Source organism: Osmia lignaria, chromosome 13 (genome assembly GCF_051020975.1).
Source record: "Osmia lignaria lignaria isolate PbOS001 chromosome 13, iyOsmLign1, whole genome shotgun sequence".
Taxonomy (NCBI): domain Eukaryota; kingdom Metazoa; phylum Arthropoda; class Insecta; order Hymenoptera; family Megachilidae; genus Osmia; species Osmia lignaria.
Window position 1 is genome coordinate 7980202 of NC_135044.1, and position 12365 is coordinate 7992566.

The following is a 12365-nucleotide window of genomic DNA, read 5'->3' on the forward strand; positions in this document are numbered from 1 at the left end:
GTGTCTGAAATCATCTGAGATGTGAAGATGGCTGCGAAGTCAGTAAGTCGTGTGCGCCAAATTCATTGATTAATAAGGCCGAGATAAAATGTATCGCCTTATTGTTTGCCACGCGATTTTTCGAATGAAAAAGATAGACTACGCATAAAGCTGTAAATCAGCAAGTGATGGGAAGATGGTGAGGGAGCAATTTTACAACTGGTATGGGTTCTCAAACGCTGGAAATTTTGAGACAAGGCGTCTGGGCGAGCCTGACAGGAGGCTGGTTTTACGATCCGCATCTCGATGTTTTTTCAAATACTTTTCACCTTTACATTTGGCTCTTCCTGCTCTGCTTACCATTTACCATATATCTTGTAAGTATACTTACATCTGCATTCATTTTGGTCCTGACTTATTTACTTTAGGTAAATAATATTCTATATAAGTTGTATATATTTAAGTACATTACATATAAATGCATAATTATTATCCACATACTATGGATTACATTTTTTTATTCTTTTGATTTTAATACATATATGCATATAGTCTATATAATTATATTCTTAATGGATTAATATTAAACATCAATCTTTTATTTTATAGTATTTTCCACCAACATTGTATGTTTGGCTGGCATATTGTTCTTCAATTGGAGCAATCTTTGGTACAATAAAGTGTGTCAATCATGCATTGCATTGCGTGTATGATACAACTGAGTGTTTAGAAGAATGTGGTCAAACCATTAGTCAGCAAAGATCAGAAAGTGAAAAAAGACGTATAGTGCATAACAAATGCAGGGAACAATCGCAGAATCAAGTAGATCATGGAATAGAGCTTCAAGTTTTAAGTGGTATAATAGTCTTTTCATATGTTTAAAGTATAAAGTATATTAAGGTTATTAAAAACTAATTTGTGAGATATTTTTTGTTGTACAGGAAAAACAGATACACCACCTGTTGAATGCTCATCACGCAACTCTTTTATCGAATCAAATGTGCAAAATGCAGACGCGGATAGTATAACATCAGAGTACAATCGAGATAAACCTAGTTCAACTATAGATTTGAAGGTAGAAATTCATAGGAAAAATAGTTCAGAAAGTTCAGAAGAAGCACAATTAACTAAACCAATGGTACCTAGTATAAATGTGCACGAAGCAGAATTAGCTTCTGCTCAGTATTATGAACCACGTTTTCGAAATATAATGAATGGTATTCATTTTAAAATTTTTATATGAAAATCTGATACAATTGTTCCTTATCGTATTAATATTTATTTGGGGTAATTTTAAAAACATACAGAAAGAAGGTTAAAACGACATAAATGTGTTGTTATCGCTGAAGAAGATCGACCAAGAAAATTATGCAGGCATGCATCGGAAGATTCACGAAATCGTCACTCTAAACAGGGTAGTCTTGGTAAAACAGGTTCTGAAAGTCAAATAAAACAAACGAGTTCGTTAGAACTGGAAGACCATGCAGATGATTATCCTTATTGGAAGTCCAATCAAAGTGTTCGACGTCTTAATTCTAATTCAATTCCGATGGAAACTCATTTAATGAACGATCATCCGCAGAGTTTAGAAATTATATCGAAAAAGGAAGATACGGAGAAAAATAAAATTTCATCCCATCCACAATCTTTAGAGGTAAAAAGAAAGAAATAACATAACATATAATATTATTCAAAATACATTAATTTTATATTATTTTTTCTGAAGGTTATTACAAAGAAACCACATCAACAACTTATTCATCCGCAAAGTCTCGAAACAATTGGTGCTACTAACAAAAATATGAACTCTACAGATGACAATAATTTACCTCTTCATCCACAGAGTCTTGAAACTATTAATACTAAAAAGGTGTGTGATTATAACATTGATAGATGTATGTATAGTATTACGTAGAAAATTATATTTAAAGAAAAAAAAAAAAAAAACACAAAAATATGTATGTCTCAAAGGTATTGCCTCAGAATACGTTAAAAAAAAACCAACTGCAGTTATTACCATATCTTAGTTATGGATCAGAAATAGTACATCCTATAGCAGAGCAAAGCGATGAACAGTTTGCTAATGAAAGTACAGGAGGATTTAGTCTTCGCGATTCCTGTAGTCCATTACTTACTCGAAAGAGTTGTGAAACTAATACTACCTCTAATCGAGACAGAAGTCTTAGCACTAGCCGATTTGAAGATAGATTCTCGAGGTAATTCGATGGTAATAGAAATGATTATTAAATTATCGATATTAATTTATTCAATTTTAATCGTAGATTTAACGGAGATGGTGGTATAGATAATGATTCTGCGAATTCTCGTGATGCGTTAATCGAAGAATCAAAGCCTGGCGCCAAAAGGAGATACAGTAATGCGAGTCAAAGCAGTCGTGAATTCTCAGATGGAGAGAGGTCCAAAGACAAACAAGATAAATTGAAAAACATAGATGATCCATTAAATGTTGGAAGTGTTCTTGGAATAGATCGATTATTCGAAGGCAATGATTGTACAATAGAATCACGAACGAACAAAGGCAAGTTTAACTTATTAAACGTCATTCACACTACTAACACTAATTGAATTGTACTTTATACGAAGATAAAAAAAAAAAAAAATAATAATAATACATCATGAAAAAGTGAAATTCGTATGAAAAGTACTTTATCATACTTTTAAAAGTACAAAATGGGTTAACAACGACAATATAGTTTATAAATTCTCATTCTGTAGGATTACATGATAAGGAACCAGATTCTGGTTCGTCTAGTACGATTCTGAGCATGGAAAACGAGGTGAAACGAAAGTTACTTCCGCAATTAGAAACAGATAACAAACGACATCAAGGTGCGATACCTAAACAAAGCCGTCCAAAGCCTGCAGTAGAAGCTATAGATGATAATATTACAACTGTTGAACAAACCCGGCCAAAACTTAAACGAACATTAGAAGTCAGAAGAGACAAAGATAGAAGAAGAGACGGAAGATTTGAGCAAACTAGCGGTTCGAACAACGAGTTAAGTACACTTAGCCTTGCATCCTCATTGTTAGCTACGTTATTGACCTCTGGCCGAGAATTACCTGGCCAATCTAGTACTGTGTCCGATTTAAGATTAAGCCGTAGTTCAGAGAATCGAAATTCACGAAAAAGGCGAGGTCCTTTGAAGTGCTCGATTAGGCCGTATCGAGGTAGAAATCGAGACGATAACGTTGTACCGTTCACCGCTTTGCTCGGATTGATATCAAACGAGGAATGTCATTTAGTCGCTAATCATAACGACGCTGTAGAAGCGACTGTACCATATTTTCACGATGAAAACGAACGCTGGTTAGCTTACACATTCGATGAGAAAGCATCTGGTGTTGCTGCAGCTGCGCAAGTTCCTTCTAGCAATAACGATAAATTGTTAAATACCTTGCTACGTCAACAACTTAATCAAAATTTACACTACGATAGAAACTGGGAATTAACGGATACGTTGAGTATCAGTTCTAGCAGTCCTTCATTAAATTCTCTTGATTTAAGCATACATATAGACACGCCACCTGTTTTGTCAAGCCCAAAAAGCAATCAAACGAAGGCACAAAATTCATTTTCGTCAAATTTAGTTTCCTCGAATACTGGAAGTACCAATCACTCGACGGGAGAAACGTCGGAACGAGATCAATTTCATCAAAATACTGGAAATTCGAATCAATGCGAACTCGAGACATTAGAGCTCGAAACGTTAGAACGAGATCAATTTCATCAAGATATAATGTCACGTATCGAATTAATGACGGATAGAAATCGAAGATTACGAAATTTATTAGGATATTTTAATTTGAACCTTTATCCAGCTGATTCTAATCGTCGTGTGCCTGTTTTAACATTGCCAACGCATCAAGAGGCCGATATGAACCCAAATTTATCTTGGAATCGATTTATGTGCGGCTTAGATGGATCCGATTCTAAGCCTAAACAATCAAGACATTATTATAAATGGAAAATTGGAAAATTACCGCATATCAAAGTGCGATTCGATCGTTTATTTTTATTGGCATTGTTAGACAGAAATTTAACAATTTTCGAGACGATCGTTTCAACGTTTCTAGCGATTGCCGTCGCCGGGTTAGGTCTTCTGTTACTTCAACAAGGATTTTACCGGGACATATTTGCCTTCATGTTTTGTTTTGTAACCGCTGGATGCCAGTATTCATTGTTAAAGTCGGTTCAACCTGACGCCGCTTCACCGACACACGGATTCAATCGTATAATAGTCTTCTCTCGTCCCGTTTATTATATATTGTGTTCAGGATTCATATTAATTTTCAACGAATCCTTAAGAAACTTTAAAACATCTGAATTTCGAATATACGGTTTGCGATGCGCCGATTACGATGTTATATTGCAAATTCGGAATATCTTACTAATATTCCTTTTGTGCTTTCCAATTGTCTTCTCTTTGGGTTTGCTCCCTCAGATTAATACTTTTTTAATGTACCTCTGCGAACACATAGACATTCATTTATTCGGCGGTAATGCAACTACTAGTCTACTCTCATCAATATATTGTCTCTGTCGCAGCATCGTCACCGTTGTTATATTGTACGGTTTCGCTTACGGAGCGCTCACCGAACCAAAATCTTCACAGCACATTTTATTCTCAATTTTTGCGGGTTTATTAGTTGCTGTATCATATCATTTAAGTAGATCATCGTCGGATCCCAGCGTGATGTGGGACATTGTCAAAACAAATTTATGGCCACCAGAAGTTTACACGGAAGAGAAGGAAGCGAAAATCATCGAGAACACATCTCGCAGAGATAATGTGTCGGCGACTTACAAGGAAGCAAAATTCCGAGCGTACAGAAGAAAGAAACATGTAAAGATCGAAGTGGGCGAACAAATGTCGGATACAGAATTAGTTGATCCGTTACCTGAGAAGCTAAGAGCAACAGTGAATGCAAGATTAAAGAATGACTTGATAGTGTGCACGGCAATAGGTACATTATCTTTTGGAATTCATTGTTCAACCGTATTTACAGCATTGCAACCAGAATTAAATCCAGTTCTATGGGGTATCGCAAGTTGCCTCGGATTTCTATTACATTATATCGTACCACAACTAAGAAAACAATTGCCATGGTTGTGCTTGTCAAGACCGGTACTACGTAGCCACGAGTATGCACAATTTGAAGTACTCGAACCAGTAAGGATCATGTGGTTCGAGAAAGCCTATGTCTGCCTGTCTTTCTTGGAAAGGAACGTTCTGTATCCGGTTGTGTTTCTCGGAGCGCTTACCGAATGTTCGTCAAAAATTGTATCCAAATTTGGAGAAAGCATAGGCGCATTGATCATAGTCGTATGCGGATTGAAGTCCTTAAGATCTGCGTATTCTGATCCGTCGACGCGTTACCTGGTTCTAATATTTGCAGTTCTCTTTTTTAAGCTAGACTTTCGGGATCTCAGCGAAACGTTTTTGGTAGACTATTTCGTCACAGGGATAGCGTTCGCTAAGATTTATGAATTACTGTTAAAAATTCGATTCGTTGTCACGTACATTGCACCCTGGCAAATAACGTGGGGCAGCGCGTTCCATGCGTTCGCTCAACCATTCTCTGTTCCACATTCAGCGATGCTATTCTTGCAAGCTGGTATCTCTGCGATACTCAGCACTCCGTTAAATCCACTTTTGGGCAGCGCTATTTTCATATCATCGTACGTACGTCCTGTGAAATTTTGGGAACGTGATTACAAGACGAGAAGAGTGGATCATTCGAATACACGAATGTCTTCGCATTTAGATCGAAATTTGGGCGCGGATGATAATAATCTGAATTCGATCTTTTACGAACAATTAACGAGATCGCTGCAACACAGTCTTTACGGAGACCTTGCGCTTGGACGTTGGGGAAACGTTGAACAGGGCGACTGTTTTCTATTAGCGTCCGATTACTTAAACTGTTTGGTACACGTTGTCCAATTAGGCAATGGATTGGTAACTTTTCAATTGAGAGGTCTTGAATTTCGTGGAACTTATTGCCAGCAAAGAGAAGTATGTACCATCTCTTTATATAAGTACTTAACAATTTCTAATAAAGAATCTAACGATTATTTTTCATTTTAGGTAGAAGCGATATCTGAAGGAATCGAGGATAACAACAATTGTTGCTGCTGCGAAATGGGACACTTTTCAAATGTTCTAAGTGTAAATGCAGCCTTCAGACAACGCTGGCTAGCTTGGGAAGTTGCGAGTTCTAAATACGTTCTAGAAGGATATTCAATTTCCGACAATTCAGCTGTTTCTATGCTCCAAGTCTTTGAATTTCGTAAAGTACTGGTTACCTACTATGTGAAAAGTATCGTTTTCTATACTGTAAAATCGCCAAAATTAAAATATTGGCTAGAGAATTCCGAGATTGCGGATGCTCTTAGTGTAACTCTTAAAAAAAATTTTGTCGATCTTGATCCTGTCTTTAATATGAGCATTCACGAGGATTTCGACTTTCGGGCTAGTGGAATTACAAGAAGCAGTTTTTGCAATGTTTACTTAGATTGGATACAATATTGCGTTAACAAACACGATAAGGTATCGTATCAAACACTTATTACATACATTAATTACGCTAATCATATACATATATATATACAGAATAATTTGTTCTTAATTATTTTAGGCATTGGATAAGTCAAGGAATTCACGGCTAGTATCCTTATGTCTTGCATTGAGTCTTCTGGGAAGACGCGTTTTAGGAGCAGTGTCTAATAATACTGTTTCTAATGTTGAATTTTTTCTCTATGGATTACATGCTCTTTTTAAAGGTACAATTTCATTGAAATAATGAACCCTATGGGTACATTTGACGACTCACACTCGTCATGCATATCCCAAAGGGTTAAATGAATGTATTCAGAACGATATATGAGAAATTGATTTGTTTTATCTAGGAGATTTTCGTATAACATCGGTTCGGGATGAATGGGTGTTATTGGACGTTGATCTACTACGAAGCGTCGTAGCGAAAGGAGTAAGGATGGCGTTAAAGTTACATCAAGATCATTTTATGAGTCCGGAACTGTACGTTGAACTCTCTGCTCTTTACGAAGCTATAGATAGTCACGACAAAAATCTTGTGATCAGTCACGAAGCAGATCCACTTTGGAGAAATGCAGTTTTAAACGGTGCCCCAAGCCTTCTGGCTCTTAGGCATGCACTCGACGATGGCATCGATGAATATAAAGTGATAATGCTTAATAAACGTTTTTTAAGTTTTCGAGTAATTAAAATGAATCGCGAGTGTGTACGTGGTTTATGGGCTGGACAACAGCAAGAATTAGTATATTTGAGAAATAGAAACCCAGAGCGTGGCTCGATACAAAACGCGAAACAAGCTCTTAGAAATATAATAAATAGTTCTTGCGATCAACCGATCGGATACCCGATTTACGTTTCACCATTGACAACGAGTTATGCAGAAACTAATGAACAACTATGTTCGATAGTCGGAGGATCTTTGAGCCTTGGGATAATCAAGAATAATATTTTAAAACTATGGCAAAGGTACGTCTCGTTAGCGTAATACCCACGACGAAATTATTGAAAGTATTATTTACAGAGTCAGAAGAAGATGCGGTCAGGGCTGTTCCTCCGGAGGAACAGGATCTCAAGATGATGGAGGTTTTGGAAATGATGGGGTATACGCGATGACTACGTACAATATTCATTTAGGTACACACTATCGTTACAGCGTATCGATCGTAATTTATTTACAGTGTATAAAATAAGATCTTTGATACAGGCTACAGTCAATCAGGTCATCATACATCAGGCTCACAGTCTATAGATTCTGGATGTCAAATCGGTGGATCAACTGGGCGTGGTTCTTTAGGAAGAACAAATACAGGATCTCTAGGTGGTAATAGAGGATCGTTAGCATCAGTTGGAAAACCTACAAGTTCAACGCTTGCTAGCTTAGCTGGTCTTCTTAGTAACAGCGATATTAAAAACGAAACTAAGAGCGAGACAAGTTTCACCAGTAAGTTAGAGAAAGATGAAGTCTTACAGAGAGTTCGGGTAAGTAGAGAAATAAAATTGATGATTTGTTTGTAACGTTAAAAAAATTATTTCACTTTATATTTGTTATGATATTAGATTATAGATCCTAATCAAGTGTACGATGCTATTAACTTGGGTCGTCGAATAGACGTAATCTGGCCAGACGAAAGAATGAGACAACAGGGTGGTAGATCTGGATGGCAACATTGGGTACCTGAAAGAGGTATGGAAGGATGCGTTGTTCATTGTTGGTCCCCTAATCATCGCGATCCTAATAGACGGTCTCATGTAGATAAAGTTATCTTACTTGTCAAAATTGACGATAAATATGTTCCGATAGCAGAGCAAGGTGTACGAAATTTGGGGGCAGAAGTGTGATGAAGTATTTTTGAATCCTTTATAGTAATACACATGACGATTTTCATACAGTCTTTTTTTTTTTTCAATCACGCACTACGAAATAGAATTAATGCGTTAAAAAATTAAAACTTCATTCCAGTTGTAAAATGATAAAGTTCTATCGTAAATGATTATTCTTAAAATTGTACATAATGAGAATCGACGAATTTTAAGGCTAGTTTCCTAATTCTAACATACACACGTGTATATATACAGCCATAAAATACTCTTCATTATACAATTTTTCTAAGATTTTCATTTGTTAGATTTTTTTTCTAATTTTTCATTTTTCTTCCCCTTATCTTTCATTCGGTACAACAATGTCCAATAGATGCAATTTCTTTAAAAAATTCTAAAAAGTGTGAATTTTAAAACTTTACAGAAAAAGATTAGTTAATATCTTATTTCTAATAATCCGAGAATTATTCGTACATATTTACTGTGAAGACTAATCGCAAAGTAAATTGTATCATGTTGTATCATACTATGTATCATATAACTATTAGATGATTTAGTAATAACAAAACCTAGATGTTACTTGTTGTTAATCAGCTAAATTATTATTTTCATCGATATAAAGTACCGTGATTGGGTATATTCAAATTTTAATAATTTATAATCATATCACAAATACTATTTAAATACATTACTCTCATTTTCGGTGTAAGAATGTTTCCAGAAATAATTAAGGTACACGAATAGAACAAAAAATGTATTAGCGTTATTGTTATTGAATATGCCAAATAACAACAAGTAACATTAGTTAAAAATTTGTATATAATATCATTCGTGTTTTTCTACATTTTGTTACATTTTTTTTAAACTACTTGATATAGATAAGTTGTAAATATGCGCAACATTTCTGCAACATTAAAGCGTCCAAATGTATTTACTGAACATGTAATTTTGTGGGGCCATGAAATCGCCTCTACAGAACATATCGGTGCACTAATAGCAATGTTATATATATATATATATTCTCAAATTTTGTTTGTATGCGTTTATTGTATGAAAATAAGGATAATTGTGCTCGTGTATTTGCATTTGGTATGTGTTTCGTTATAATAGTCACTAAAAGAAATTAATATTATATTAATAATTACTCGATGTAGATACACCACATTTATCCGAGAAAGAAAAATAAATTTATTCTCATTTTTTCTTTTGAAAAGACTTATTGAACATCTTTTCCTAATTTTGTACATATTTACGTAAATTATTTTTCAATTTACTTATTTAATTGCGTATGTTAATAAAATTTGAAACATGTGTAAGAAAAACAGGGTTGCTTGCAAAAACATATAAAATACTTTTTTTTTGGTAGAATTTCTTCGAAAAAGGAGTATACACATTTGACATAAAAATAAAAGGTTTTGCAAGTAATCAAGGAATCACAGCATTGCCTTATCATGGTGTTTCTTGAAAGCACTTGACTGATAAAAAAAGATTATAGCTAGTCTTTTAATTGTTGGTATACATTTATGTATTGCTTGCTGCCAACGGATGAAGAAACCTCTTTTACCAGGGAATACATGGATTAAATTACTTTTATTATGTTTTAGGCCTACTATCTATTTTCAGCAACAATTTCATACATAGATTGTACAGAATTGTTTCGCAAGTTGAAATAAACCTAAAGTAAAAGCTAGATTAAATAACAATTTGTTCATAATTCCTACATCAGTCACAGTTTATCGTTTTTAGGTTTACATTCATTATTTAATAATAAGCCATTGTTAACTTTGTTGCATAATGTGCTTTCAATGAATTTTATTCAGATGAAACAAATTAATCTTATTAGCTGTACTCTACTGAGAGATATTTAAGTAGTGATAGCAATTATGCAAAGAAAGTAAGTTCCTTGAAATATACTTCAGTTTTAACATTAGGATTAGTTTAATAAATACTGCTAGTGTGGCGACTTCGTAAAATAAAAAAAAAGGCCGTTAATACTAATTATTATAACATTGTACTATGTAACATACAATCAGTTTAAAAAATCATTTTATAATCATGTTATAATATTACTAATACATATAATACATTATTAAGAGTTTGTAAAATAATTAACAAATTATTATTAAAAAAAAAAAAAAATGATGAATAATAAACATGTTATCTTTTTTGAAATTACAATCGTATGTTTTATCCCGGTATTAATTCAAAACCTTAATTATGTTTAAATTATAATAGTAAATATACTTCTTGTAAACTAGATTTATTCACAATTTTAATAAAATTTGTTATAGTTTAACATAATTATTCTTTCTTTTTCATGCAACTTCACAAGTTGCATTTTAAACATGTAATAAAATATTTCTTTTAATCGTTTAAATACCACGCAGCACAATCGCGCTGCTCTTGTTTTACTATTGCTCTTTGAAAAATTAAGAGAAGTAGAATTATATAGCACAATAGAATAAAAATATATTTAATTATTACTTTGAATAATATGTAAAATACTCATGTTTCATTTGGTCTCTTATCATTTTCAGAATTTGGAGAAGTATTGGTAAGTTTGTGTATTAAATTTTCTATGATATCTATATCAATTAAACCTACAAACTTATCAACAACCAATCCACTTGAAATTACTGTAATAGCTGGGACAGCTTTTACTTCAAAAATATGTACTAATTCTGGATTTGATTCTAGATTCACAATGGCAAGATCTAATTTATCCATTGGTCCTATAAGCTCGATTAGTTTGGGTGTTAGGATCTTACAAGGATCACACCACTCTGCATGAAAATTTACAATAACTGGTACTGAACTATTCATTACTTTACTAACAAATTCGCTATTACTATTTATTTCAAATTGTTTATTCATCTGATAAGATGAAGAAATATGTCTCACTAGAGCTGATGAAAGTTTAGTAGTACTACTGCGCAACATTTTTATAATGTTTTAAATATTGTCTGTATTATGAAGACAAAATATTGACTAAAAGAATTAAATAGTGTTTTTCAGTTGCAGCATTTATTAATAACTTCTGCAAAACAAAGCAAGTAAAAGAAATTAGAATGTTTATTATTTAATTTACCTTTGCCTTTTAGTTATAACAATGAAGAATACTTACTATTAATATTTAAGATACCCAACTAGATATTCGAACTGGTCTGACTGATTCTGTCAATGAAAATTTAATATATCCTAAGAAACCAATGAGAGATGATATAGTCAACAATACAAGTAATACAATACGCCAAATGAACAAATGATCATATATCTGTAAAAAAGATTAAAATAGACATCAGGTAGCTATTACATAAATAATAATATAAATATATATATCAAATTTTTGTAATGTAACAATTATTCTCATACCTTATTTTCTGTAGAATTAGCTTTTTCAGAGGTCTTTGGCAAAGCAATTAAAACTATTGTACATATGCCAACAACCAATATTGCAATAGTTCCAATTTTCTTTTCAACTCTTAATGATACGATAAATATTAACAAAGCTATAGCCCACAGGATCAAAATAACAAATAGTCCTATGCCAACTCCAAATACCAGATTATTCATATCACTGAAACAAGATATTCAAACTTTTATACACAATATAAAGTATGATATATTTTGCATAAGTAAAGGAAACAGAACGTTATTAATATTAAATTTGTGTTATATTTTGTAAGTCTGCAATTATTTTAAGTTCATCCAAATATCTATGTAAATATATAAATTAGATGTGTAGTACAAAAATATCTTTTATAACAAATACAATACATACTTGCAAAGTTTTTATACAATATAATTAGTTATAGATAATACATTTATATAAAGAAATTATAATCTATTTGTTGCATGCTGTCCATAATAATCATGACTATTTACACCACTACAACAGAACATTATAGTATATGCAATATAATACAAACTATGTATACCTTTTCCCTGGGAAATGACACGTTATATATATAGCATTACATGACGTGC

At 33.1% G+C, this 12365-nt stretch overlaps 2 protein-coding genes across 4 annotated transcripts; one reads left to right on the forward strand and one right to left on the reverse strand.

Annotated features, from left to right (window-relative positions):
* Window positions 1–15: 15 nt before the first annotated feature.
* pcx (pecanex) lies at window positions 16–8467 on the forward strand. The gene is made up of 14 exons (XM_034320514.2): window positions 16–356; window positions 589–835; window positions 921–1196; window positions 1287–1633; window positions 1706–1849; window positions 1951–2195; window positions 2262–2518; window positions 2716–6020; window positions 6093–6554; window positions 6643–6787; window positions 6914–7526; window positions 7582–7694; window positions 7765–8039; window positions 8118–8467. The coding sequence occupies exons 1-14, from the start codon at window positions 204–206 to the stop codon at window positions 8397–8399; spliced, it is 6864 nt and encodes a 2287-aa protein (XP_034176405.2). The 5' UTR covers window positions 16–203; the 3' UTR covers window positions 8400–8467.
* A 152-nt stretch (window positions 8468–8619) lies between these two features.
* LOC117602466 (thioredoxin C-1) lies at window positions 8620–12360 on the reverse strand. Of its 3 annotated transcripts, none has more exons than XM_076691853.1 (4): window positions 12317–12360; window positions 11751–11955; window positions 11503–11652; window positions 11277–11415 (listed from the first exon to the last, which is right to left on the reverse strand). In XM_076691853.1, the coding sequence occupies exons 2-3, from the start codon at window positions 11949–11951 to the stop codon at window positions 11512–11514; spliced, it is 342 nt and encodes a 113-aa protein (XP_076547968.1). In that variant the 5' UTR covers window positions 11952–11955; window positions 12317–12360; the 3' UTR covers window positions 11277–11415; window positions 11503–11511. The 3 variants fall into 3 exon arrangements, with proteins under 3 accessions (XP_034176415.1, XP_076547968.1, XP_076547967.1); XM_076691852.1 differs by lacking the exon at window positions 12317–12360 and adding an exon at window positions 12160–12310; XM_034320524.2 differs by lacking the exons at window positions 11751–11955; window positions 12317–12360 and having other exon boundaries at window positions 8620–11415; window positions 11503–11643.
* Window positions 12361–12365: the final 5 nt, after the last annotated feature.

What these genes read in the sequence shown, in the direction of transcription:
- pcx (XM_034320514.2), top strand. Translation starts at nt 204, where the DNA reads ATGGGTTCTCAAACGCTGGAAATTTTGAGACAAGGCGTCTGGGCGAGC. An exon ending in AGAATCACGAACGAACAAAG is followed by an intron (nt 2,519 to 2,715) that starts GCAAGTTTAACT and finishes CTCATTCTGTAG; the next exon opens with GATTACATGATAAGGAACCA. An exon ending in ATTTTAAAACTATGGCAAAG is followed by an intron (nt 7,527 to 7,581) that starts GTACGTCTCGTT and finishes TATTATTTACAG; the next exon opens with AGTCAGAAGAAGATGCGGTC.
- LOC117602466 (XM_034320524.2), bottom strand. Translation starts at nt 11,318, where the DNA reads ATGTTGCGCAGTAGTACTACTAAACTTTCATCAGCTCTAGTGAGACAT.